The sequence below is a fragment of the Marmota marmota genome, unplaced genomic scaffold (genome assembly GCF_001458135.2).
Source record: "Marmota marmota marmota unplaced genomic scaffold, marMar, whole genome shotgun sequence".
Taxonomy (NCBI): Eukaryota; Metazoa; Chordata; class Mammalia; order Rodentia; family Sciuridae; genus Marmota; species Marmota marmota.
In genome coordinates, this window is record NW_026000164.1 from 17,660,904 (window position 1) to 17,685,510 (window position 24,607).

Consider the following 24,607-nt stretch of genomic DNA (forward strand, 5'->3'; position numbering starts at 1 on the left):
CAGAGTAGGGACGAAGAGCAGGAGAAGAAGATTAACATTTAACAGGGATGAGAGGTGGGAGGGTGGAGGATGGGAAAGGCAGCGGAGCACAACAGACACTAGTATGGCAATATGTAAATCAATGGATGTGTAACTGATGTGATTCTGCAATCTGTGTATGGGGTGAAGGTGGGAGTTCATAACCCACTTGAATCAAAGTGTGGAATATGATATGTCAAGAAATTTGTAATGTTTTGAACAACCCACAATAAAAAATTAAAAAAAAAAAAAAAGCTAAGTAAGAGTTACAGACTCTTGGGAGCCTGAAGATCTTGTTGGCAAGGTCTTATATCCAGATATAGCGTGTGCATCTCATTTGTGGTTGAATGGAAACCTTCATGAGGGCAGGGATTTAATTCTCTTTATAGATTTCCCCCAGAAACTAGCACATATGCTGCATTTTTGGAAATAGATGTTGAAATAAATTTATTCAACAAATTAGGAGCTTGTGGCTATGTTGACCTATCTGTGTCCAGTCTAATGGCTTGCTTTATCTAGCTATGGATGATCTCCATTATAGGCAGTTAATACAGGTTTGGTTTTTGTTGGATGTTAGCTAATTTCCAGGGTTCATCTCCAACGCATGCTCAATAGAAGCCAGGCCTTCCTCTTCACGGTATCTATAGGGTAGTTAGGACTGTAACAAAATTCAAACCATGATAGAATATTGTATATTAGATGAAGCTTTGTCACTAATTGGCTCAGATTTCTGTTATGTTGTAAATTTTTGTCAAGATTGTAAGGTCTTATCTACATGGGTTTGATTACAGAAACTAATAAAAAGTATTCTCTAATGAAATAAGAAAGATTATTGGTACTTGAAAACAACTTTTTCTGATTTTGAGGTCAATATTATATTGTGCTTCTGTTAATGTAGACAAGATTTATATATTTCCTGAAACCAAGGTATGTGTCATTAACATTTTCTAATTGTATCTGACAACATGATATCTTCAAGTCAGGTGGCTCTACCAAGAATACCAATTAAATGCTGTATAATAAGGTTTCTTCTCTGAAAAGCCTACCTACCTACTTCCCCGTGAGATCTCTCTTGTCTGCCATGTGAGCCTGTATTAAACTGGATCACAGTCATTTCCTGATGGAGGTACTGATAGGACCAAGGTAGAGAGGAGAAAACCCCTGTATATTTTAAGGAAAGGGTAAGAGGGCCAGGCCATTGCTTTCTCTGGCTCAATTAAAAGTGTACTGACTGTCAAGTCCCATTAACCTGGTGGGTCACTACCTTGCATGCATTAGCAGCAGCCCCTCTGTAAGGTGGCACGGTCTTGCCACTTTGTGGACACATTTATGAAGATGGATAACAGCTAATGTTCGGTGTTAACTTTTATTGTCAGGCAGGCTGTACAAGAAACTGTCTGGTATTGGCTTTTGCTTTGATTTATGAAAAGGTTGCCACATGAAGAAGGTATCACATAAAGCAGCCCTGCTGGCAGCAGTGTTATTAGATGCCATTGTAACTATAGCAAATAATAACGAACTCTAATTAAGTCACTTCTCCTTTCTTTTTACATCCCATGCTTTGGATGGGCCAGACCCTCTGAGCGACACAATATTCTCCTAAAGGAGTGGGGGATTCACTTCCTTTCTCCAAAGGGTTTTTCTGAACAGAAGCCAACAGTGGGCTGCTCATCATCTAAGAGAGAATCATGAAATAGTGGACTTGGCAGTTCAGTAATCCCAGGGTGACAGTGGTTGAGTAATTACCTTTTGGTTTTGCCTCTGGGCACATGTGCATGCTCATTCTGCTATGCAAACCCTGAAGGTGGAAGGAGTCTGAAATTCTGGCTCCTGAATATCTGCAGAAGCTCCAAGTAGTAGCAGGTGGCTCTTCTGGAAAATGGCACCTATAGCTTCTTGCTCAATAGGACTTTTGTCCCCAAGGAGAATAGTCACTTTGCCTCCATTTTTTGGTTTCAATGCACTTTGGTATAGTGAAGTGTCTTTCATGCGGTAAAAACTTTCCTTCCCTTTGAAATCTTTGGTCTCCCCAGTTCCTACACTTGCATCTTAATATGAGAGAACGGCAGCTGTGTTTTCCTTTAAGCAAAGGTAATTGTGGGGGAAGACTGTCTGTTTATCCCACGGACACATACATTACATAAATGCCAAAAAAATTTTTAAAAACCAATGACCCCAGGAAAATTATGTACATCTTTTCAACTCTTTCTGAAGCTGAGGAAAGCTACCCTTGGAGAGGATGCCTCCTCCAGTGTTTTCTTTAGAGCTAGCAGCTGTGGGGGCTGAGGAGGGGCAGCTAGCGATGAGCACATATGTGCACAGAAACCAGCTCCCAGGTACAGACAGAGGTGTCCTTTGAGTCTCTGGCTTGTGTCTGTTTTTTGGGCAGCCACATTTTAGTCATAAAATGACTAAATCTCCTTCAGAACCTATGTCCATCTTAATATTCCAAAATTTAGGGAAGATTTTATGTGTCATTTATTGAATTAAATTCTGACAGCATCTTTATCTGGGGAGATGCTTTGTGAAGGTTTGAGAGACAGTGGCCTCTCAAGCAGCAGAATGAAAGAAATGGACAGAAGCATGGATCAGCTATTGCTGGGAGCAGAATATGGCCCTGACCCGAGCAGGTTGCTTCTAACAGCCCCTCGTTGCCTGGGAGGCTTGTGTTCGTGGAGTGGCTTAGAGTGAGCAGGCAAGCCTCCACCATGAAGGAGGAAGCCCAGCAGCAGCTGGGGAGAGTCGCATTTGGCCCACAACGGCAGGAAGATGGTGCCTGGGAAGCCCTGCTCTCTGATTTGGAGGAGCCAAACTATGAAGGCTGGATGTGAGATGGTGTCATTAAAGGCTTTCTGGAGAGAGAGTGCAATTAAACATGAAGCCAAATGAGCAAATGTGTTAATATATGGGGAAGGTGCTCCTAAAATGTTCATGAGGAAAATCTATTCATGTCATGAAACTTTCTTTTAAAACACATACTTTTAAAAAAGGCGAATATGCAACCTAACCCTCAAACCAGCTTTAAAACAGGCTTAGACATTATCGAGGCCCATTCTTTTTCTCCAGAAAGTGAACAAATACACTGCTAAGCCCAGATTTTTCACGGCTTTGCTTCCCTTAGAGAGGGATGTGGAATGAGTCAGAAAAGGGGGCATTATCTGGTCTCTTTCTTACTTTCAGAAACCTTGGGTTTTGTATGGCAAAGTGCTTATTGGAAGAGAGCCAGGCCTTTCATGATCTTCAACATCACAAAATGCTCAGCTTAACTGCAGGACCATAGGAAAGTGCAAAACTAAGAGGTTCCAACCCAGTGCCAAAGCTAGAACACTGGGGGAAAGTTGACTGCAAGGGAAGTCAAATAAATTTTATTTCAGGCACTGACTTCAATTGATTGTGATGGTTCTTGCATCATTTTGTTGAAGGATTCTGAGAGTTTGATGGGTTCCACCTGAAAGTCTGTCAGGCTTGATTAGTGATGTCTGCCACTGGCATCAGATTGAGAGAGTTGGCCTTTTTACTTATATTTGCTATTTGTACTTTAGAAGCCTATGCAAATATCTGTTTACCCCTTAATTGACTGTGCCTAAAACAAAAATAGGAAGTATGGGAGATGGAGGAATGAAAGAAGGAAGGGAAAGAGGAGAACGCTCAAAAGTGCATAATCCAGTATCAATATCTGTTCTCGGTCCCGATGTCACTTTTATTCCGACCATCAGGCTTGGTGAAATGAAATGCCTCGAAACAGAACTCTAGTTTGTTGCTTCTTGTCCCAACACTGCTCCTAGGAGGATCTCCCATCACTTCTCACTCATTTCATGCAACCTGAGCATCCAAAACTGACTGGCATTTGCAGGGACTTCAGAAGTTTTCAGGATAAAAACAACTACTGGTCAAATGTCCCTGAAGTGCAGTCAGATCTGCCATTTTCTTTGTAATAAGAGATTATATTAACATTACATTGTGCTTAGCAAATTTGTAATACGTGCAAAGATATTACCTTCCGTGCATTTCTGAAATAAAGTCTCATAGGCAAAAGTCTTAGGTCACAAGTAAGGAAATAAGACTTCAGTCCAACAACAACAAAAAAAAATTGCATGATCTTACTCAGGTATGGATGTGCTTAAAAAAAAAAAAAAAGAAGTCTATACAAAGAGATAGAGAACAGAACAGTGGTTACCACAGGTAGAGGGTGGGGTGAGGAAATGGGATGGTGTAGATCAGAAGATAGAAGATACTCAAGAGGAGCAGTTTGGAAATCTTAATACATGTGAGGACCATAGGTTATAAAATTGTCTCTGTGTTTATAATTCGTGCTAATTGAACAGATTATAACATCCCTTACCACAAAACAAACAAAAAGGGAGGGTTAACTACAGGAGATGAGGGTAGGAATGCTAATTTGCTTCAGTAGTGACCATTTTATTGTGTATTTGTACTTCATGACATCATATTAATACCCAAAATATACACAACATTTTATGTTATATGTAATTTAGCCACACTTTTAAAATTATACACTTTAAATGGGTAAATTGTATGATATGTGAATTATACTTTAATAGAATTAAATAAAATTAATAAAAGGAAAAAAATGACCTCGCTCAAATACTGAGAGTAGGAAAAGCTCCATTTGTTAAACAGTTCTTCCTTCAGTCTAAATATTGGTGCTTATAGCTAGTAGTAAAAGTGTAGAATTTGATAACATTTGGTAGAAATTATTGTGTGATTGATTTATCATTGTCTTGAAAAGCTTTGCTAAAAGCCCTCATTGCTTTATTTTATTCTAGGTGGTTATGATAAAAATTATCTCATTAATCTATTCAATTTAGGAGCCAAACCATTATTCACACCTTAAACTAAAATTACAGTCCTGGGCAGCACTTGAGATCCTCCTTCAGCGTTCTTCAGCCCCAACTCAAGCTGGAGTTTCTGGCCTTGATCAGCCAGTTTGACAGTTTGTAGTAATCCAATTAGGCAGATAAGTCTGAAATGTCTATTTCATGTTCTGCTATCTAGCCACGGCCATTATATACCTCTTACCGTATGATATGATATAGCAAAGTTCCAAATTTTACAGGCTTTTCACATAATCATTTAGTAATGTACAATTAACTTCTGAATAGGAATCAATCCGCAAATACCGTAGTTTTATGTGTTTGGCTCCGGGTTCTCATTCATCCTTCACAAAAGCCATTTGTTCAGGCCTAGGGAAGCCCATCTTTAACTTTTATTTGGGTTTTCCTGGCATCCAGCCATGGGGTATATGTATTACAGCAAGGAGAATCCTTCAGCCCCTCCTCTCCCCCATCCCTGCCTGTGGACTGGGCAGCAGGGCCAACCATTAGTGCTATTATTATTACCTGGCCATCGGAAGCCCTTGGAAAATGAAATCATCATTAGTATTTTCCTCTCCCTATTGTTTCTGAATGTCCTTTGAGGTTGTAGCTTCTCAGGATGGAGGAGGGGAAGGAGCAGAACTCGCCGTATGAACAAACCAAAATGGTATCTGACATTTTTAATTAACACTGGCACTTCCAGGCTTCCCGCTGAGAACTGCCAGCTTGACTTTCCAGAATGACATTTATGACCCTAAAGATACAGAAACTTGCTCAAAGAGGCTGAAAACCAGTTTCTGGCCTGTTTGAATACTGGTTTAATGGTAATAGAAATTTAACCGTGTGGTCTTTATTATTCTTAAAATGTCCAACTTATTTTACACAGGATTGTGCTAGTGTGAAAGCAAATTAAAGCAGTTTGCCATCAATTCTGTTAAGTTCCCCTCACTGCCTAGTCACAAGTAGCAGCCATGTCACCAGCAGTGGGCAAATCTGTGCCAAGTGTAATTACTTCAAATACAATTCCATTTATTCATAGGGAGGACTGTTGCACCCCATGAGAACTTGGTTCAGGAAAGAAAAGGTATATAGGTTTATGTTAATTATATGCCCCATGCTGGAGGTTTGATTTTTAACATGGGTACAGTTTTTTAATCCCTTTATCAAAAACACGTGCAGCAACCATCTTTTGACCCCACTGGAGCACTTGGTGGGCACCTTCAAGTTATGTAAACAGTCACCAATGCTCAGATGCACTGCATTCTAAAACTCGATTTTCAAGTTGGCTGTTTGAAAGTAGAAACCACTTTAGAAATAAAGAAAAACTAATAAACAGGATCCCAAAATAACCTGTAGAAGTGCATTCATTGAAATAATAATGATAGTGGTTAGCATTCATCCAAAGCTTACTCTGTGCTGGGTGTTGGGTTGAGAGCTAAGACGTTACTCACTAACGTTCACGACAATCATAAGTGGTGGCAACTGATGGAAGAGTTGCACCTTAGAGAGATGAAGCAACTTCCTCAGGTTTATTTCTCTTAGTCAGAGGTTGGACATGCAGATTTGGACATGCAGGTTATAGATGCTGGAGCTTATAGTCTAATGGAAGAAATGACCAATCACCTATATAACTTGACAATGTTACCTATGAAAAGTGCTGTCAAGCTGGGTGCAGTGGCAAACGCCTATAATCCCAGCGGCTCGGGAGGCTGAGGCAGGAGGATCGCGAGTTCAAAGCCAGCCTCAGCAATGGGGAGGTGTTAAGCAACTCAGTGAGACACCCTGTCTCTAAATAAAATACAAAGTAGGGCTGGGGATGTAGCTCAGTGGTGTTGTGCCCCTGAGTTCAATCCCTGGAACCCACCCCCCACCCCCACCCCCGGCTCAAAAAAAATTGCTGTCAAGTTCTGTAGATGTGTACCACTAGAATCAACAAAAGGACAGCCAGAGTGTCTCTTAAGTGACGAATCTGAACTTACATCTTCCAACCTAACCCTTCAAAGACTTCCCATGTCTCTTGAAACAAAATCTCAAATAGGATTATGGCCAGAGTCCTCTGAGATGCTGCCCCTGACACATTTCTCTCTGCTGTGCTTCCCACACTCTACTTCCTTTCAGAACTCAGAAGGAGTTGAGCTCTTTCAACAGACGGTTTCACACACTGTCCCTGCAGCCAGCCCTTCCGTTATGCTTCCCTAAAGCCTCCTATTTGAGCCCTCAGATCCCAGTCTTAAGAGCGTACCTTTGTTCATGAATTGCAGTGAAGATGAAGGTGGGGGACTGAGAATGGAGAGCAAGAGACTGCTTTGGAGACTATTGAAATATTCCAGGAAGGTAATCATGGTGGCTTGGACTAGGCTAATGACAATGGAAATGGAGAGAAATGGGTTGCTTGCAGATGTCTGTTTGATGTTTAATTGACAAGACTTGGATATTGGAAATGCCAGAGGAGAAGTGGCAAAGAGGACTCCCTGATTTTGGAGGCCCATTTACTGAAATGAGGAACACGGAACAGATTGTTAGGAGTAGAGGAAGGAACTAAGAGTTCAGTTTTAAGCATGAGGTACCTATGAAAACTTCAGTATAAATGGCAGGGGGCAGCCCCCCGCATAAGAGGACTGGGATAGATACAGAATTTGATAGCTTCCAGCACACAGATTGCATTTAGAGCCATGAGAATGGTCGAGATACCTGCGGGGAGAGTACAAGAGAGAAAAGAGCAAAGACCTGCTGCCCTGCAGCCCTGAGGACTCCAACATTTAGAGATCAGCTGGGAGGAAAAGCAGAAGAGTGGTATATCATGAAGCAAAGAAACTCTTTCAAGAAAGAGGGGTAATTTACTGGAACCCATCTGTGCTCTGCTCAGTCTTATGAGATGTCTATGAAAAATAACTGAAAGCTAAAGATTTAGCTCAAGTGGTAGAGTACTTGCCTAACATGTGAAAAGCCCTGGGTTCTATGCCCAACACTACTCTTCACCACCCCACCACCAGGAGGTGGAAAAAAAATTTATATAAAAAATCTCTCTCCAAAATCCCATTCAATGGTGCCGTTCCCTTGGATGCTAGAGTGAAACCACATTGGGGTGGATGGAAGAGTGGGTAGAAGGTAAGGAAATGGAGGAGGCCATGGCAAGGATAGAGTTGTTAGAGCTTGGCTTTCAACAATATGGTATCCTCCAGCCACAGCTGTCTCTTTGGATTTAAGTTCATTAAAGTTAAGTAAAATTTAAAATGTATTTCCTTTGCTGCACTAGGAGTATTTTAGGTGCTCAACAGCCACATGGCTGTGGCCACCATGTTGGACAGCATGGATTCAGGACTTCTCCATCACTGCAGAAAGTTTTTCTGGGTAGCTAGAGAGTGTTGGAGTGCTGGTGAAAATGACCTTATATAGGAAGAGGTTGAGGATACAACGAGAAAAAAAAATCCCACTAGAAGGCAGAGTAAAGGGCAGGTGAGAATTGGATCCATGGGTAGGAATTTCCTTTCTTTTTATTTTTTAAAATATCATTATATTTCATTTTGTTGCAGATCTTAGCCTTTCTTTTTATAAGACAAATTCTTCCCCTAAAAGGGGAGAGGGAGGGGAAGATGGATGTGGATCTAGGTTTTATGATGGAAAGCAGGGAGAGTTATCCTTTGGTTTTTATTTTTCTCCATGAAATAAGAGACCAGGTCATTAGCCAAGAGCAAAAGGGGGTAAAAAGGGATGTGATCCCAGAGGAGGTTGACTCTATCATGAATAACCATAATAATGAAGGGGAGAGTGAGGTTAGCACAGAAGTGTGATGACATTGTAGGCAGGACTTACTGTCTACTTGGAAATTTATACTGATTCCAGTTTCCCTAGTTTTGTGATTTTTCTCGAGAAACACTCAACTGGAAAGCTGTATTAAGGGACATTCATAAGGCAGACATTTGTAGATGGGGGCTGTGTGTAATGGCATAGATTAATACTGCTGAATTGGAACCCTTAGGGAGATGTAAAACTAATGGAGCTCAGCATGGTGAATCCAATCCAGACTTGAATTGAGAAATGTATTATTTGGTCCTGCAGTAATACATCATTATGCCTTTATGCGGGAATCACTGAGATTCCACCTCTGAAATACTGGAGTATGAGGCTGATCATAATCATTTGGAGAATTTGTGTAGCAGATTGTTGTTTTCTGTACTTCATATTTCGTCTTGTTCATTTTAAGTCTCAGCAGCAGCCCAGAATGTTAAGCCAATTTGCTAAATCTTGCCTGTCCTCTGAAAAATACTTAAATCCATTTATGTAACACAAGAGAGGATAAGATTATATGATGTGTTAGGATTTAATGCCTTCTTATGACATCAGTACTGAATACTTCAGTTAATCAGAAGAAAAAAAGAGCATTAGATTTTTAAAGTTGCAAAGTTATTGTGTGGATGTTCCATAAAGGGACATGTACTTTAATATGTTTATATGCCTGTATAAATATTTCAGTTTTATGCTACAAAGCACCTTAAAGGTATATTTTCTTCTAATTTTTGTATTTACTTTATGATGGAGTATTAAGTAGGGAAAATTTTAGCAACTATTTGAATCCATCGTGTACTCCTCAAGATTAGTAAATAGTGTTACCATACCATGTAAAATTAGTTGTGCCTAATGCTAGAAATGAAACACTAATAATTAGCAATTTACCTTTTAAATTCTCTTCTTAACCAGTTCCCTTAAACATATCCATTTCTCCATTGCAAAGAGACTGTCTTTCATTTCCTGGGACTTGGGGGAGTAAAAGGTTAATATTTCTAATGCTCTGAGCTTCAAGGATATAAGGCACTATGTACAAAATTGTTGTTATTTGAGCCCTTTTTTTAAGCCTCTATGTCCAACCTTTTGAAATGAATTTAGTTCCTATGGAAACTTATTGCTGCTGTAGACAGTGCCCTTATCCACGAGTGAAAAATAAAATCAATTCAGAGAATGATTTTATAATTTTATAACATGGCTTGGGAAATGGACATTAGGAATATGTGTAGTTGTGCTCCTTGGCTGTTATACTGGTTCATATTGGATTGTGTTCGAAAACAACCTTGCAAATGTCACCATCTGTGCTCTGCTTTGAGGCCAGAATAGGTAAATAGAGATTTAGTAGAAGTTTCAATGGATATTTTTTTCTATCAATGCAACAAGTAGTAGCTTGTGAGAAGGCAAGGTATATGACAGATATTTTGGAAGTAAAATTAGCTTTAGGAGGTAGAAGAGATGGGAGAATTGTGGTTGATTCTGAGCCGAGGCTGGCCTTTTGCAGGCTCTTCATTGAGAAGAATTTGTGTTGGTAAGAATGAAAAGCTGGGGGCAGAGGGGCTGGAGACTGTAGTAATAGTATATGCATGAAGTGAGAGCCTAGCACAAGATGATGATGGGGAAACTGAGGAATAGTTGACGGCAAAAAGCATTTCAAAGGAAGAACTGTCTTAATGGCATCTTACATATAAAATATTATAATACCAAAAATAAAATACCCTGAAATTTAATGCAAAATGATGAACTAACGGTATTGCTGTTGATGAAAAATGGAAGGAAAATCTTGTCTGCATTAGAAAATAACAAAATTGAACATATCCAGCTGATACTTGGCATAGAGTACTCAAAGGTAGAAGGAATCAGATCTAGCCCTGGCTATAGACAGGTAAGAGTACTATCTGTCTGTGTATTTTATAGAAGAGCTAAAGAACTGAAATCCAATGAAATCTAAACTCAGGGCTGCTGACTGATGAAGAGTCTAGAAATTCATTCTCACCAGAGCAGTAGGAGAAACCCCAGGAACTGTGGAAGAAGAAGGGATAAAGACCTGAGCTTTGGGAGTCATTGTAATTAATAATTGTAAGAGAATTAATTGTAATTCTCTTATAATCAAGAGAGGGAAAGAGGTGGGGCATGAGTGACTACAAAGACAGAGGAGGGACTAACTTGGAAGAATTCCATGGATAGAGAAAGCGTCCAGGCTAGAGTTCCCTGTTACACTTACTCCCCATGCTTTGACCCATGACTTCACTAATTTGGCAGTTTCTCTGTCCTTTTTCTCACAAGGTTACTGAGATATTAAATCAGGACTTGTGCCAAACTTGTGCTGAAGGCTGACAGGTAGGGAAGCATTGAGTTATTTCCCAATTTACATTTTTGCCTTGGTGTAGCGTTGGCATGTAGAGTTTCATATCTGGTGTCTTGGGGTTAAATTTTTCATCATTTTTCTATTTAGTGCCACAAAACCCATGGAAATGACATTACCATTAGAAATTGCAGGGCCTAGGCATCTGGAGGGAAAGCAAACTTTCTCATAGCGATTCTTCAGGAGCACACATCATATAAATGTGGTATACCATTGCATTTTAAAAATTATTTCTTGATAAGCAGGATATATGCATGATAGAAAATCCAAATATCATATGCAAAAGTCAATCTCCTTCTCAACTCTGACCGCCTATCCAGTTCCCTTCCTTGGAAGCAACTGCTCTTTCCAATGGTGTATTTTTTTCAGGTATATTTCATGCATCTATTGGCCCATAGATGTTCTATGATTTTAAATTGAACTTGCATACATTATGAGCTTATGTAATCATAGTTGACCAACATCCATAAATTCCTATTTTTTAAGTGTATTTCATGCGAGGCTTTCTCCATTAACCATCAGCCAACCATTCATTTGAGAGCACATCTGTCTTAGAGAGCAAGAAAGGGGCATAAGCTGGAAGAACTGGAGATTTGGTACAGGTGTGAGGAGATGGCCATCAGCTAATGCACAAATAACCCCTGTCTTAGAGATGTTTATTTTCTATGTAGACACGTGTGCCTCAGTGAAAAGTCCAACTTGGGAGATACAGGAGGGAGTCTGACACGCCCCTCATCAGTATTGAGCATCCCTGGGAAGTCCTCTGTCCCTGCTCAGGTACCAGGGCTTTGCAGGTCGGCTGCACTCTGCTGCTGTGTGCCAGCTTCAGTAGGAAAACCCTCCCTTTCTTATGAGTGGCTTGCTCTCTGGATTCCTGCTGCAGTTGGGTGATTCATCCGACCTTTGAGGTTTCCCACCCAGCAAACCGTTTCCTTCCACTCCTCCCCCACCTCACTACCCTCATTTTAAAATATTCTTCACTGTGGACTTTTTGCTTGAGCCAAGAAATCTGTGTGTTACTCCTCAACTGCACCCTCTCTGCACAAACCACATCCTCTCTCTTCACATCTTTTAAAAATACTTGAAAACTCATCTTTTTCACACAGTCTGCCTCAGCTGGCCAACTTCTGAACACCTTTACTCCTTGCCCTCACTCTGTGTGATGGGAATGTGCTTGCACAATGTGTCCTTGCTGAAAGTGTTTTCGCTCTTTAATCTCTATGTAAGTTTCCATGTGAATCTTAAAGAAAAAAGTCCATTAGTGGCAGCCCTGCCTCCTGCTCCAGCCTTTCCCCATCACTGCCTTCCCTTCCTTCGCTTCTCTGTCTGGAATATCTGCCTGCCCCACCACTCAGGCCTGAGCCCTTCCCATTCCTTCCTGAAATTCCATTGTCTTATCTCAGGCTTTCCCGTCATCTCCAGCCAGATTTAAGGCAGCTCTCATCTCCCACAGTGCCCAGAGTATGTGAAGGACCCACCTAATCCCACTGCCTCCATTTCTTTGTGTCCGTTTTCTTCTTTATCAGTTTCCTGCCATCTGGCTTCTGCCTTGTGCATTAGGCTGAGTTCCTCCTCCAGATTGCTAGGAATCGCATTCCGTGGCCTCTTACCAGTCTTCGTTCCTTTAGATCGTCTCCTCTGTGACGAAACTCTGGTCTCCCAGCCCTGTGTACTGCCTTATGTTGCTGCTTCTCTCCGAGCTCACTTGTCCTCCTGTTCCATCTTCCTTTCCTGTCATTTCTCGACACAGGCCATTCTCAAGGCCCAGCTTTCTTTCCTGCCCTCTCCCCGTGCGTCTTGGGGGGGGAGTTGTACTGTGTGATTATAGTCCTGCCCGCGGGCTGAGCTCCAGCTGCACACTTTAGATCCTGGGGCAGTGGGGACTCATTTACACCTGGGTTCCTGACAGTGCTTGAGCACTCTCATCTTTACATCCCTGAGTCACTCTGTGATTCTCCTAGCCCTTCCTCTCCTCTCCTTCCATGTCCTTCACTTACTATGACCTTCCATTCTTGCTTGCTCATCCTCCATCTTGCCTGACCAGTCCCCTCATCAGCTTATTTCACTTTAGCCAAGCACCACTCCACCGGTGGGCCACCCAGCCAGGGGATCTCCACTTCCATCCATCTGATTCCTTCACATCAGATCAGCTTTCTAAGGTGATAGCTTCACTTATGTTCAGAAAGGCTGGTGGCCTGCCATCACCTTTGCAGCAGAACCTGAGCGTGCCATCTCTTTTAGAAAACTGTATGTCCCAACCCCTCCCTTGTCAGCGCTACCTCTCCCCACCTACAACCAGTTCCCTGACCATGCTGGGCTTGCCTGAGCCAGGATCTTGGCTCACACTGGCCCTCACAGATGTCCTCCCTACCCCTTACAATCCTTCCCTTCACCTGGGGGTCTCCTCTCCTCCAAAAACCCCCCACGCTACTCCCAAATAGAAGCAATCACTGCCTCCCTCCTCAGACCTCCGTACCACCTACTTGCTGCCCTGTTTCCTGAACACTTAGATTCCCTATGACACCTGTGACCTTGAGGAGGGTACATCTTCATGATAAGCTTTTGGGGGTGAATTAGTGTTCTCCCCGCTTTGTTCCTACACATCCTTTATTGCCTGGACACAGTGGCCTCAACCCATATGGAATTCTGTCTGCCTGGCAACCCTGCACCCCTGGGGGATTCCCTCTTTCTGTGGCATGTCTAGCATCCTCCCCTTCCAGACATCGAAAGAGACATGGAGGACAGACAAATGGCTTAACTCTGTCCCCTCCCCAGCAACCGCTTCCTCCTCTCCTCATTTTTGATACTTAAAGGGCCAATCAGTGTGGGTAATTTTTTCCTTCCCTTGTCACTAAATAAATACATTTGCAGTTCTTTCTGTTAAGGGAGCCAGACACATTCCTTCCAGTGTGTATCTGGTATTTAGATCTTGCTTTTTAAATGTAGTGGAAGAAAGAGTACCACCTAAAGGAATGTAAGACACTTTCTCACTACTGACTTAAATTGTGGTCTTAACTTAGTTTTTTAGGATGTGTCACAGTCCTCGTTGAGATATGTGACAGTTTTTAAATTTTTCAAATTAAGCTCTTCTTGGCTTATCTTGGTATTAAAAGCACTCTCTTAAATTTGATCCTACAGGAAAGAGGTAGGGGTACTGCAATGTATTTTTATGCCTCGGTGACTCAAATGGAATTTCACCAAACTCACCCCTCAAATCTCCCCTCAGCCAAGAAGCAGCATAAAAAATTCATCCCAAAGGGTAATTCTTTTTGAAAAATTATTAAACACCTAGAAATAGAAGCTTGGCATGACTGTGTGCTCTCAACTGTATATCTGCACAGGGTGTTGCTTCTGTACTGCTCAATTCACAGGAAGATTCGGTGATTCTCTGTTATTACGACAGTTAAATTTCATTGATAACAATAACACAGTAAGGCCTTTAGAGGTAAATATTTCTCCAAATATGGGAGGTTATGTTTGATGTTCATTAAATTTTCTCAGAAGCTCTTAGGTTTATTGTAAGCATCCTTTGTCAGAAAACCCTGGTAGATTGCCAGGACTGGCGCTCCACCCGTTGGTTCTACCAAGGATATCATTGCTGGCTTTCCAATTCTCTCTCCTCCGAACTCAAAGACTTTCTTCAGGAAGAACAGGTGATGAACAGGGCCTTTCGAGAACTTGAAATTAGAGTTCTCTTGGAGAACAAGTGCCCCAGTTGGCTTTAGTTCCCTGCTCTAGACCTTGCAGTCTCCTCTTTCCCGTGGCCTTCCCAGGGAGTTCGTTGCTATGCTCCATAGGTCAGCCCTCTCTTTTTTTCTCCAACTGAACCAATATGGCGCATGACTCCTATAATTCTGGTAAATTATTCTGCTTCCCAGGTTTCTTCTACTTTCTCAAACTTATCCCAGTTCCTCCTGTCTCCCTTCTGCCTCCAAATCTGGGCATTGATCCAGGAACAAATTATCCCGCTTTCTCCTTCTTGGCAACATCACTCACAAGCCATCGAGTGCTGAAAAGGCACTCCTGCGAAGGAAGCAAAGGAGGCTAAAGAGCAGTAGTGGTGCCAACTGGAAGTCACCCGCAGAGCCCTCCCGGCAAGACCTAGCCTCAGCATTCTTGTTGTTGGTAAGTGGAAAGTTGGTCTCTGGCTGCTCCTTCCTTGTGGATTCTCTAGTTGTCTCAGAATTTACAAGTTCCTACTGTACACAGCTATTCTCACCTCTCCAAACCACGCCTGTGTTAACATGTGTCATGAGTGCACACACGGAACTTTTATCTGAGGAAAAGCAAAGAGTTTAGAAAGCTTATGATTAGGGAGGATTCATAATTCAAGGTCAACGTCTCTGGCGTCTAGATCCACTGGGCACCTGTTCCTGCTGGCTGGAAAGTTGGTTCATGAGAATCTTGAGGCCAGTCCTCACTGTGTTCACTAGTGGTAGATTTCTTCTTATCTGGAATATGATGTATTTGGCTTGGGTCATTTCTAAAACTAGACATCTGTGTTTGCCTTGCAATGTGTTGATGTTATTCCCTCTTGATCTCTGATTATAAGACCCCATGTACACTTCTGTCTCGCCCCGCTGGACTATGAGCTGTCAGCAAGGATCACATCTTATTTTTATCCCCTGTCACAGTAGATGGCATGTAATGAGTGCTTAATAATTGTCTGTGACTTAATCATATTTGTTGTGGGAGTGACCAAGTGGATGAAAGAGTGAATGAACCCACCAGCTTCTATTTTCTACCCTTGGAACACTTAGAAACATTCCAGAGTAGCAGTGTGGGGGAAGAGAAATAATTCACAAAGCACAGGGGCTAAAATAACTGAGTCAGTGTCAATGTAAGTTCAACATATCATATAGATACCCATGTTTAAGGAAAAAGAGATCTAATGTTGATGCATTATATATGATTCTCATGTTCTCAGTTGTCTAAACTATTTACAGTTAGATGAGATTAAATGCCATGCTTTTCAATAATAATAATAATAATAATAATAATAATAATAATGCTTTTCTTGGCTCTGAAACCACAGTATTCTATTATTAAGATAGTCAAATAAGACCAATTTTGTGCATAGGATTACTTGGTCTCATCCACACATGGATACATCCTATGGGGATTCAAATGTAACTTGCAACCCTGAAATCTAGTTCCCAAGTGTTGCAATTTTGTAACCACCAGTTGATCCTGTGAACTGTGATTTTATCTGCCCCTACTGTGTGCAGGGCAAGAGGTTCTGCTTCTGCCCGAGGGACCATATAGGAGCTGCTGCACTGACACTTGTGAACTCACTAGTGTCTGTTTTACTGCAGCATTGTTGCCTGATGTTCGTTAAAAAATAACAATATTTCAAGCATTGGTAAGAAGGTGGGGGAGACCTATATGTCTAAATGAAGTCTTCCCCACCAACACCACAGTGCACTATGGTAGCTGTAGAATTTTGTCAGGTGGGAAGACCTTGAGAGCTTAAGAAAGCAGCATCCCTAGTTTGTCCTAAACGTGTTGTGATCTGGAAGTCAATTTCAGGTCCTTCCAGATTGAGTTAATGTTGACATTGATTCTTTTTGCCCCACAGTCTAGATCTATTTTATGTAAAGTAAGAATTATTTTATATCCTATTGAGGATATAAAATAATTCTTACTTTTTATATTTTATATCCTGGTGATGTACTTAATATGAGTCTAGAATACCATGATATGGTGGAAAATAAAAATTAGCCAACTAATTGGGGTTTTTTTGCCTCACATCAGATGCCTGACTTCACAGATCTTTTCATCTGAATAACTTATTTCTTGTCAAAGGTATTATTACTTGGAAAAATTTTCTGGAAAAAAAATTCTTTTACTAATATGAAGTCATTTTTAGCCTCTCTCGTCTGATTTTAAGAGACTATTTGCAAAACAAAATAGTAAGGGCTTTCATTCATTGAAGACTCAGCAGAAAATGGTCCCATTTTTCTAAGTGCAAAATCCTCAAGAGAGGCCGGTGTTCTCCCGCAGTGTACTTGTGCTGGGTGAGCCAAGGTGGCCTGATCCCACTCCATTTGGTGTGGCAGGTGAGATGCCCAGAGAGGTTCTCAGTGAAGGAAAGAGCAAGAGCTGCCTCCTTGGGCAAAGATACTGGGCGTCAGGAGTCCCCCACTGTTAGAGTGCACTATTCTTCACTGGCTGCCACCCACCAGCCAGCGTGCGGTCACATGCTATTAAATCCCCACACTGCCTCATTTTCCCAAGTACCTGGTATGATTGAATAAGAATGAAAATGCATCGAAAAACGGAAAAGTTTTTTGCTTACCTTACATTTTGGTGTGTTGGTGAGTGAGGTCAGTTGGCATAAGAACATTGTATCTGTGGGTGGAGACAGTCGCATCCTCACGAGAACTGGGATAGGTGAGCAGAGATCCTGTATGGGATTTTTCTGGATTGAGGACTTTTACTCAGGATCCTAAAATCTGGTGGAACACTGGCTATGTTTTCCCCTCCCTCCTTTCAGGTTACCTTTTGTGGATCCAGATTATGGAGTTGTGATTCTGACATCTTTTGCCTCAACTAGCAGATTGCAATAGTAAGATATTTTCAGGTAGATACTGCTCTCAAGCCTTGGAGTTTCAGGAGAGAACTCTCTCTATAGGCCTCCCTCTGTATCCACACGGGATTGGTTCCAGGACTCCCAAGGACACTAATATCCACAGATGCTCAAGTCCCTTATGGAAAATGGCTTAGTATTTGCATGTAACCTGCATATGTCCTCCTGTATACTTTAATTCATCTCACAATGATTTAGAATGCCAAATACAATGTAAATGCTGTGTAAGAAGTTGTCATATTGTATCATTTAGGGAGTAATGACAAAAAATAAGACTGTGTTCAATACAAACTCATTTTTTTAAAAATATTTTCTGAGATTGGCAATATGCAGCTATGGAGGGCTGGCTGTACTCTTGTAATCTAGCCAGAGCTGATGGTTTCTTTGACAGCACTCAAGTTGAGTCCGTTGGTTGAGTGGACAGTGCTCCTGATGGTCTGCTGTCAGCTTGACTGGTTCACTGAGCTAAGGGCTGCACCAGGGGTACTCAAGGCCAGGGTGCCCTTCTCTGATGACCCTTGGTTTTTGTGTGTGTGTGTGTGTGTGTGTTGTGATGATGGACAACATAGTAGTTAACATTTATTATTGTTAGTGATAGTTGTTTGTGAGGGAAAATCTCTTCCATTTTTATTTTATTCTTTAAGAAATCATGTCACAGAACGTATGTGCAAACAAATGGAAACAAAGAAAGCAGGCACCTTTGGAAGAAATTTGGCCTCTCAAGCATAATTATGGAAATTTGATTATAGCCCAGATAGAAACATCATTAATGAAATGGTTAGCAGTTACTAGGAATGTCAGAAATGCTTGAAATTGAGTTCTTTTTCAGATCCTACGTTTTTAGAAAAAGACTGTTTACATTTTATTCTGAACATTTTATTAGAACCCTGAAATATAAGGTAAAATAAAAATGAAAAAATTCATAGAAGATAATAAATATATTTTGGATATTTTTCTCCCTTTTTACTACCTTACACTGGCTTTATTATAATAAGAGCAATGAGTGAATTGTTACATCATTTTAAATACTAGCAACATGCTTAGCAGCTTTAGTTTTATGTTTTGAAAGAAAAGCAGAAACCCTAGCCACTGGGCTTAATGTATAATGAATAGTTTAGTGCAAAATAAAATAAGAGATTCTGCATTGTGCTGTAGGAATTAGGCTTAAAAGATTTGACTCCAGAGCTGTGTTGTATGCCTGCTTTTAGTGTGTTAGATGTGGTTTGATAAGACTGTGTGACCTCATGAAGGATGCATCATTGGACCCTGTTTAAAAATCAGAATTTTCCTTTTAGCACCAGCCATTTTCATTAATTCTCTCTACCCTCCCTCCCTCCCCCTCCTCCTCCTTTCCCTCCCCCAACCCTTCCCTTTCTCCTAGTGGTACATTATGGTATCTGTAGAACTCTCTCAGGTACTTACTGGTCCAAATACACGCCAAGGATCTTCTTTGCATGCGCCTGCACTCATAATGAACCATTTCTGTGTTCCTGCGAGCTTTAGGAATTGTGGCTTCTAACTGATTGTCATTACATGACTTCTTTCACCTTCTGAGTGAAGAGTGGTAGGAGAAGAGCTATCTCCATATTTTTTTCTTCTCTGAAGTTACCCTATTATACTTGCCATTTATATTAGCAGAACTAAAAAGATGGGTAAGTAGTTTCCTTGAAATTTAAAGCTCAGACCCACATCAAAGAAGAGTCTAAGACATGAAAGTAGGAGAGACATCAGTGAAACCAGGGATGGCTGTAAAACAGGTACCCAAGTAGAACCGTATTGGAGGGTCTTAAGAGGAGACTTGTGAATACTGTTTAACTCAGCTTCATTTTTACCGAAAATGTTTTCATTTCTCTTTGATCAATTAACTCAACGTATAAGAAAATCTCCTAAGGAAATAATCAGAAATTGTAGTAATAATTCACATCCATCAGCAGGTTATTTGAAATACTGTAAAATTGGAAACAGCCTAAATGGATATTCTTTTTCTTTTCTCTCTTTTTCCAAAGTTTCTACAGAGGACCTGTCAAGTATAATGAGAAAAATACTTGGGTATATTTTCTTCAGTGCCTTTTAAGTGAATATTAGCATTGAACATTAGCCAAAGCCGGGGGAAACAGTTTTGTTGGCTATAGAATACCACCAGGAGTAATTCTTTTGACTTGTTTCTTGGACAAACCTTTGGTTCTCCAATTCTGCCTTCATGTGCTGACCTGCTTTGGCCACAGCTGCCACTGTTGGTGGCGGGAAGGTCAAGCTGAAGGCAGACTTCTTGTTCTTGTGGAAATGAAGAGAAGGAAAGAAACTAAGAATCAAAGGACAGGGAGAAAATAAAAGAGCTATGCATAAGGTATATTCCATTAAAAGTCCCCAACAATGTCAATAGACCAGAAAACAGGATTTTTTTTCCTTAATTGTTTTTGATGAATGTATATTCTCAAAGGTTGACTTTATTCTACCAATTCTTTTTTGCTAAACTTGTTTGTTTTGGTTCTCTAAAATTATATTCCATCTTCCTCTTTACAGCCTCGCCATTGCTTTGTTGAATCTTCCTTACAAACAATGAGATTGAACTGTTTTAATGTCCTTTGCAACTAAGATTTAATTTTCCTTCTTAGATATCTTGAAATTCTGCCTTTTGTTATTTTTGCTTAATAATGGCTTTTTCCATCAGCAGGAATGAAAGCAGTCAATAAAAGTCTATTGCCGACTCTATGATTACACAGAGGGTTTACCATAATGCATATTGGAAATGTCTTTGAAACCCTTTTCCTGAATGGAGGGTGCCGTGGCTCGTGCTTTATGGCCTTCTAATGCTAGACGGTAATCTCATTTAGCATTTTCCCAAAGTGAAAACAGTGCATTAGGGCAGCCTAACAAGCATGGCAGATCAATACAGAGGCAGAGCTTTGCCCTTACAGATTAATCCAAGGAGAATGTACCAGAGTCTACCCCAGGAACTGGGGGACAATTATGCTGATTTCCACCACTTCCCTCCCCCCTCTACCATCTAATCATCAATACAGGTTAAAACATATACAAAAAGGATTTCAGATGATGGCTGCACTCACACTCATCCAAACAGACTACCAGACAGGAAGTCAAGGGCCCTGGAAGCAAGCAGTAGTATTGATTTGTGGTGATAAAAGTATATTTTGACACATTCCAAATCATAAATAACTCATGGACTTCAACTTGCATGAATAATAGCTCAGCTCAGGGTAGATGCTTATATGCAATTTATATTACCTCTTTCTAAGGAGCCCACAGTTTAGATGAATTATCCCATTTCAAATAGTCTTTTTTAAGGTAAAAAAAAAAAAAAATGTGTACACACTGTCTTCTTTCTGGTGTGCAGTGCGTCGATGCTCACTCTTCCGGCCTTTTCCTCTGCATACTGGGAAGGGCCATGTATCTGATGAGGTTTTCCTAGGCTTCCCTCCCCACCCTCTTCCCCTTGACTTTAAATCTAAGATACTTTGGAGACACATCAAGTTGTGAGCACCAGGGTAGAATGAAATTCTGCTGTGAACTGCTAGAGTAAGTTATCATTATTCCTGTATTTACTAGATTCAGCTGACCTGATGCTAATCATATTTTATTCAGTATTCATCCAGATGCAGGTCTTGCTACAAGCAGTCAGTGGTATCTGCACCTGTGCTCTTGGAAATACAGCTGACTCTTTTTAAATGCTGGTGTTCATAGTAGAAGATTAAGGAAGTCTGTGTCCAGAAAAATTCACAAACATCTGAACTTGAAATCTTAAAAAGAATTGAAACTCCTGGGATTGGGTTTAACTTCTGTTCTTGGGTATTTGACCAAGTAGTAAGGTAATGAATGAAAAAGTAAAAGCAAAGTTATGTAAAATTCGCAGGAGTATTTTTTTTTCCCCCTGTATGTCTGCCTTCTTTGGAGAGCAGTGGGAAGTAAATTCCCTTAGGGACCAGTAGCATGGTTTGCATTTCTATTTCAGCAAAATATATATTAGCTTAGTGTGTTGGATAAAAGTAATGAGGAGACAAATCATCACCCAGGGCTTTCCTTATTGATGGGAAATATCCCCTGTGTTCTCTAGGGGTTTTTTTAGAACCCATTAAATTTAAAATAATGTAATTTCAAGATTATATGGAAATAACAAATTTAAATTTCAAAGACAGAACTGATAAGAAAAGACTGGAAGCATTTTTTGTTAAACAAAACTAATTTGAAAAAAAAAATGGATTCCTAGATTAAAAGTGATAATTTTATGTATTTTCTCCATGTGCATTTAGTTCTTAAAATCTAAGTACCCCTACCATGTTAATAAGAATATTTTATTTTTGTTTGTATAATTCATTTGGTTTGCTATTTTTCAAGTGTGTATTATGAACTTTTTTGGAAACATTTACATTTGGTAAAGCATATTCACTGAGAATAATTAACTAAAATCTGAGATTTCCGAATACCATTGCAGAATTTTATCCCAGGGAATTTTAAAATGCTTTCCTTCCACTCATTTGTATTCATTCCACAGATTCATTGCCTGACTTCTACAAGAGATATTTAATCTAAAAGGAGAGGACACACACAAAAAAAGACAGAGTCCCACTTGGAACTTGCGTTCCAGTTAATGTAGGCTAGCAAATGGCACTGGACTATGCTAGTCAGTCACTGTGGGGTGAGGAAGTGAGTGTGGATCAACGGGTCACCATAAGGAGTGACAGACTCCCGGGGGAGGAGAGCTAGTGAAAGCCGCACCCAGAAGGCTGCACTTGAGCAGTTGGAAGATGGATAGGTATTTTCCAGATTTATAAGCGTGTGTGGGTGATTTGGGTGCAGAACGCTTCCAGATCAAGAGCAGCAGGAGCAAAGACACAAGAAGTATATGCACCAAACCTGAATGCAGTTTGTCCAGGCTGCAGCCGTGTGCAGGGTGGGATGGAGATGAAGGAGGAGGCAGGAGCATGACCAAGAAGGACTGTGCCTGTTGGCCTTGTATTTTATTTAAGAAGTAGTAAGGAAAGACACTGACTCAGATGTATGTATTAGGAAGAACCCTCTGGAAGTCGTGGGGACAGGAATAGAGGGCAAAACACGGTGACAGAGACCCGTTTGGAGGTCATTGCTTGAATACAGGATATAAATAATTTGGAACTGCAGTAATGACAGTGGGCATGGAGAAGGAGGACCTGACTGCTGCTCCAGCTTCGTGACCTGCTGGACGTGGGGATGGGAGGGAGAGTGAGGCCTACAGGTTTCTGGCTTGGCAGGCTTGCTGCAGAGTGCCACACCATTCACAGGGGTTTGGATTTGGGTTTAAGTTTAAGGAGGTCATGATGTCCAGAGTCACTTGTAATGGTATTAATCCATGAAACTACATTTCCTAAAATTCATGAACTCTATATGCATTCTTTCATGGGAATAAATTCATTGTGCTTCTTTGGAATTTGAAGATAATTATTCCATTAAATATTTTTCTATATTTACAGTGTACCTTCTTTAATGTTTTATGTATTCTTCAACCTCAGTCATCATTCTGAGTAAAGATCATTTGTCTCACTGGTCCCTGTTTTTGTTTGCAGGCGGTATGAGTATCATCCAGTCTGTGCTGACCTGCAGGCCCAAATCCTCCAGTGTTATCGCCAGAACAGCCACCAGACCCTCAGCTGCTCTGCTCTGGCCAACCAGTACATGCACTGTGTCAATCATGCCAAACAGGTGAGTGTGCGAGCAAGGCCAACTGGGACACCAGGAGAATGTCATGGGGCAGTATTAAGGATTCAGTGTATAAGAAAACGCATTATAAACTCTAGCCCAGCTCGTCAGGAATTACTGCAAGAATTGTTGCCACCCAGATCAACCTAAGAAGAGTCAGGATTTTTCCTGTGTTCAACTCATTTACATGCAGAGGGGGAAACTCTATTAAAATTATACTTCTTTCATTTGCCCCAAACCTTTTGTCTTTTAATAATTATATGCTCAAGGTCATTGCCTTGCTTTCCCAAGCCACTATTCAAAGCCAGCTAAGAGGAAGGCCATAAATTCAGGAGCCAGAAACTTTGGATCCATAAGCAGCAGATAGCCTTGGAGAGAACCTAGTTTAAAAATAACAACAGCAATGAAAGAAACCTGCTATTCAATCCCTTGTCGATCCTTCTACCAGTTGGTAGAGTCCACCCAGGCAAGGAAAGGGAGACTGGAGATGGGATTTAGGAAAGAATTTCCCTTGCTTTCATATGTCATATTCTTCTTTTGACCCCTCGTCTCAGAATAACACAATGTGCACAGAACGTGTATTTGCTCTGATTTATGTACTTTAGAAGGCTAATGATAACCCTAAAGCAAATTAACAATGCCAACAGGTCATGTAATTGCCTCTCATTTAACTGCTTTAATAGTTGGATGTAGGTGGTTCTGAGAGACAGAAATTATTGGAAACTTTGGTTCTTTCTGCTGACGAGTTCCCTAGAGTTGACCTTCTAACCCGACTAAATCTAGTGTTTGAGTTACACAGCATGCCTTTCTGCAGTCCAATTTGCTGTAGTTATAACAATACCACTTAGTGTAAATTTCTCATACTCTATGAATATCTGAAGGGAGGACTGGTATTGTCTGGATGGCTGGGAAATAACAGTAACACTAGAGGAAAAAATGTAATCAAGATGAAAAGCCCATGTTGTCTTTCAGAGCCTGGGGGCTTGTGGCTTTTGTTTCCTTCCTGCTTCTAGCAGCTTGTGTCTGCCAGGGATTCTTTTCTTTAAGGGTGTTTGGTAGAGGTGACGTTGCTAATGTTAAGTTAGTACATTTTATTTGTCAAAAACAGCTTCTGATTTGCTCTTACTGAGCCCCAACCCAACCTTCAATATTGAGAGAACTGGAAGTGATTGGGACTGGTCGGTTGATTCCTGGGTTTTCTAACTTGATAATCATGCCTTATTGAGGAGGAGCTGAGGAATCAAAGGAAGGAATGGCCATGACATAATGCATGTTCATCCTGGTGTCTGACGCACACACCTGTTTCCATGGCGTGCTTTGTAACGTTAC

The 24,607-nt window shown here is 40.8% G+C and overlaps 1 protein-coding gene across 4 annotated transcripts in view; it reads left to right on the forward strand.

The window, feature by feature from the left end:
- The window catches only part of Chchd3 (coiled-coil-helix-coiled-coil-helix domain containing 3), a 271,550-nt gene that overhangs the window by 237,248 nt on the left and 9,695 nt on the right, over positions 1-24,607 (forward strand). For all 4 annotated transcript variants that reach the window (XM_048786916.1, XM_048786915.1, XM_015493822.2 and 1 more), the window contains one exon: positions 23,146-23,281. In XM_048786916.1, the coding sequence (XP_048642873.1) occupies positions 23,146-23,281 (136 nt within the window). The remainder of the gene's footprint in view (positions 1-23,145; positions 23,282-24,607) is intronic.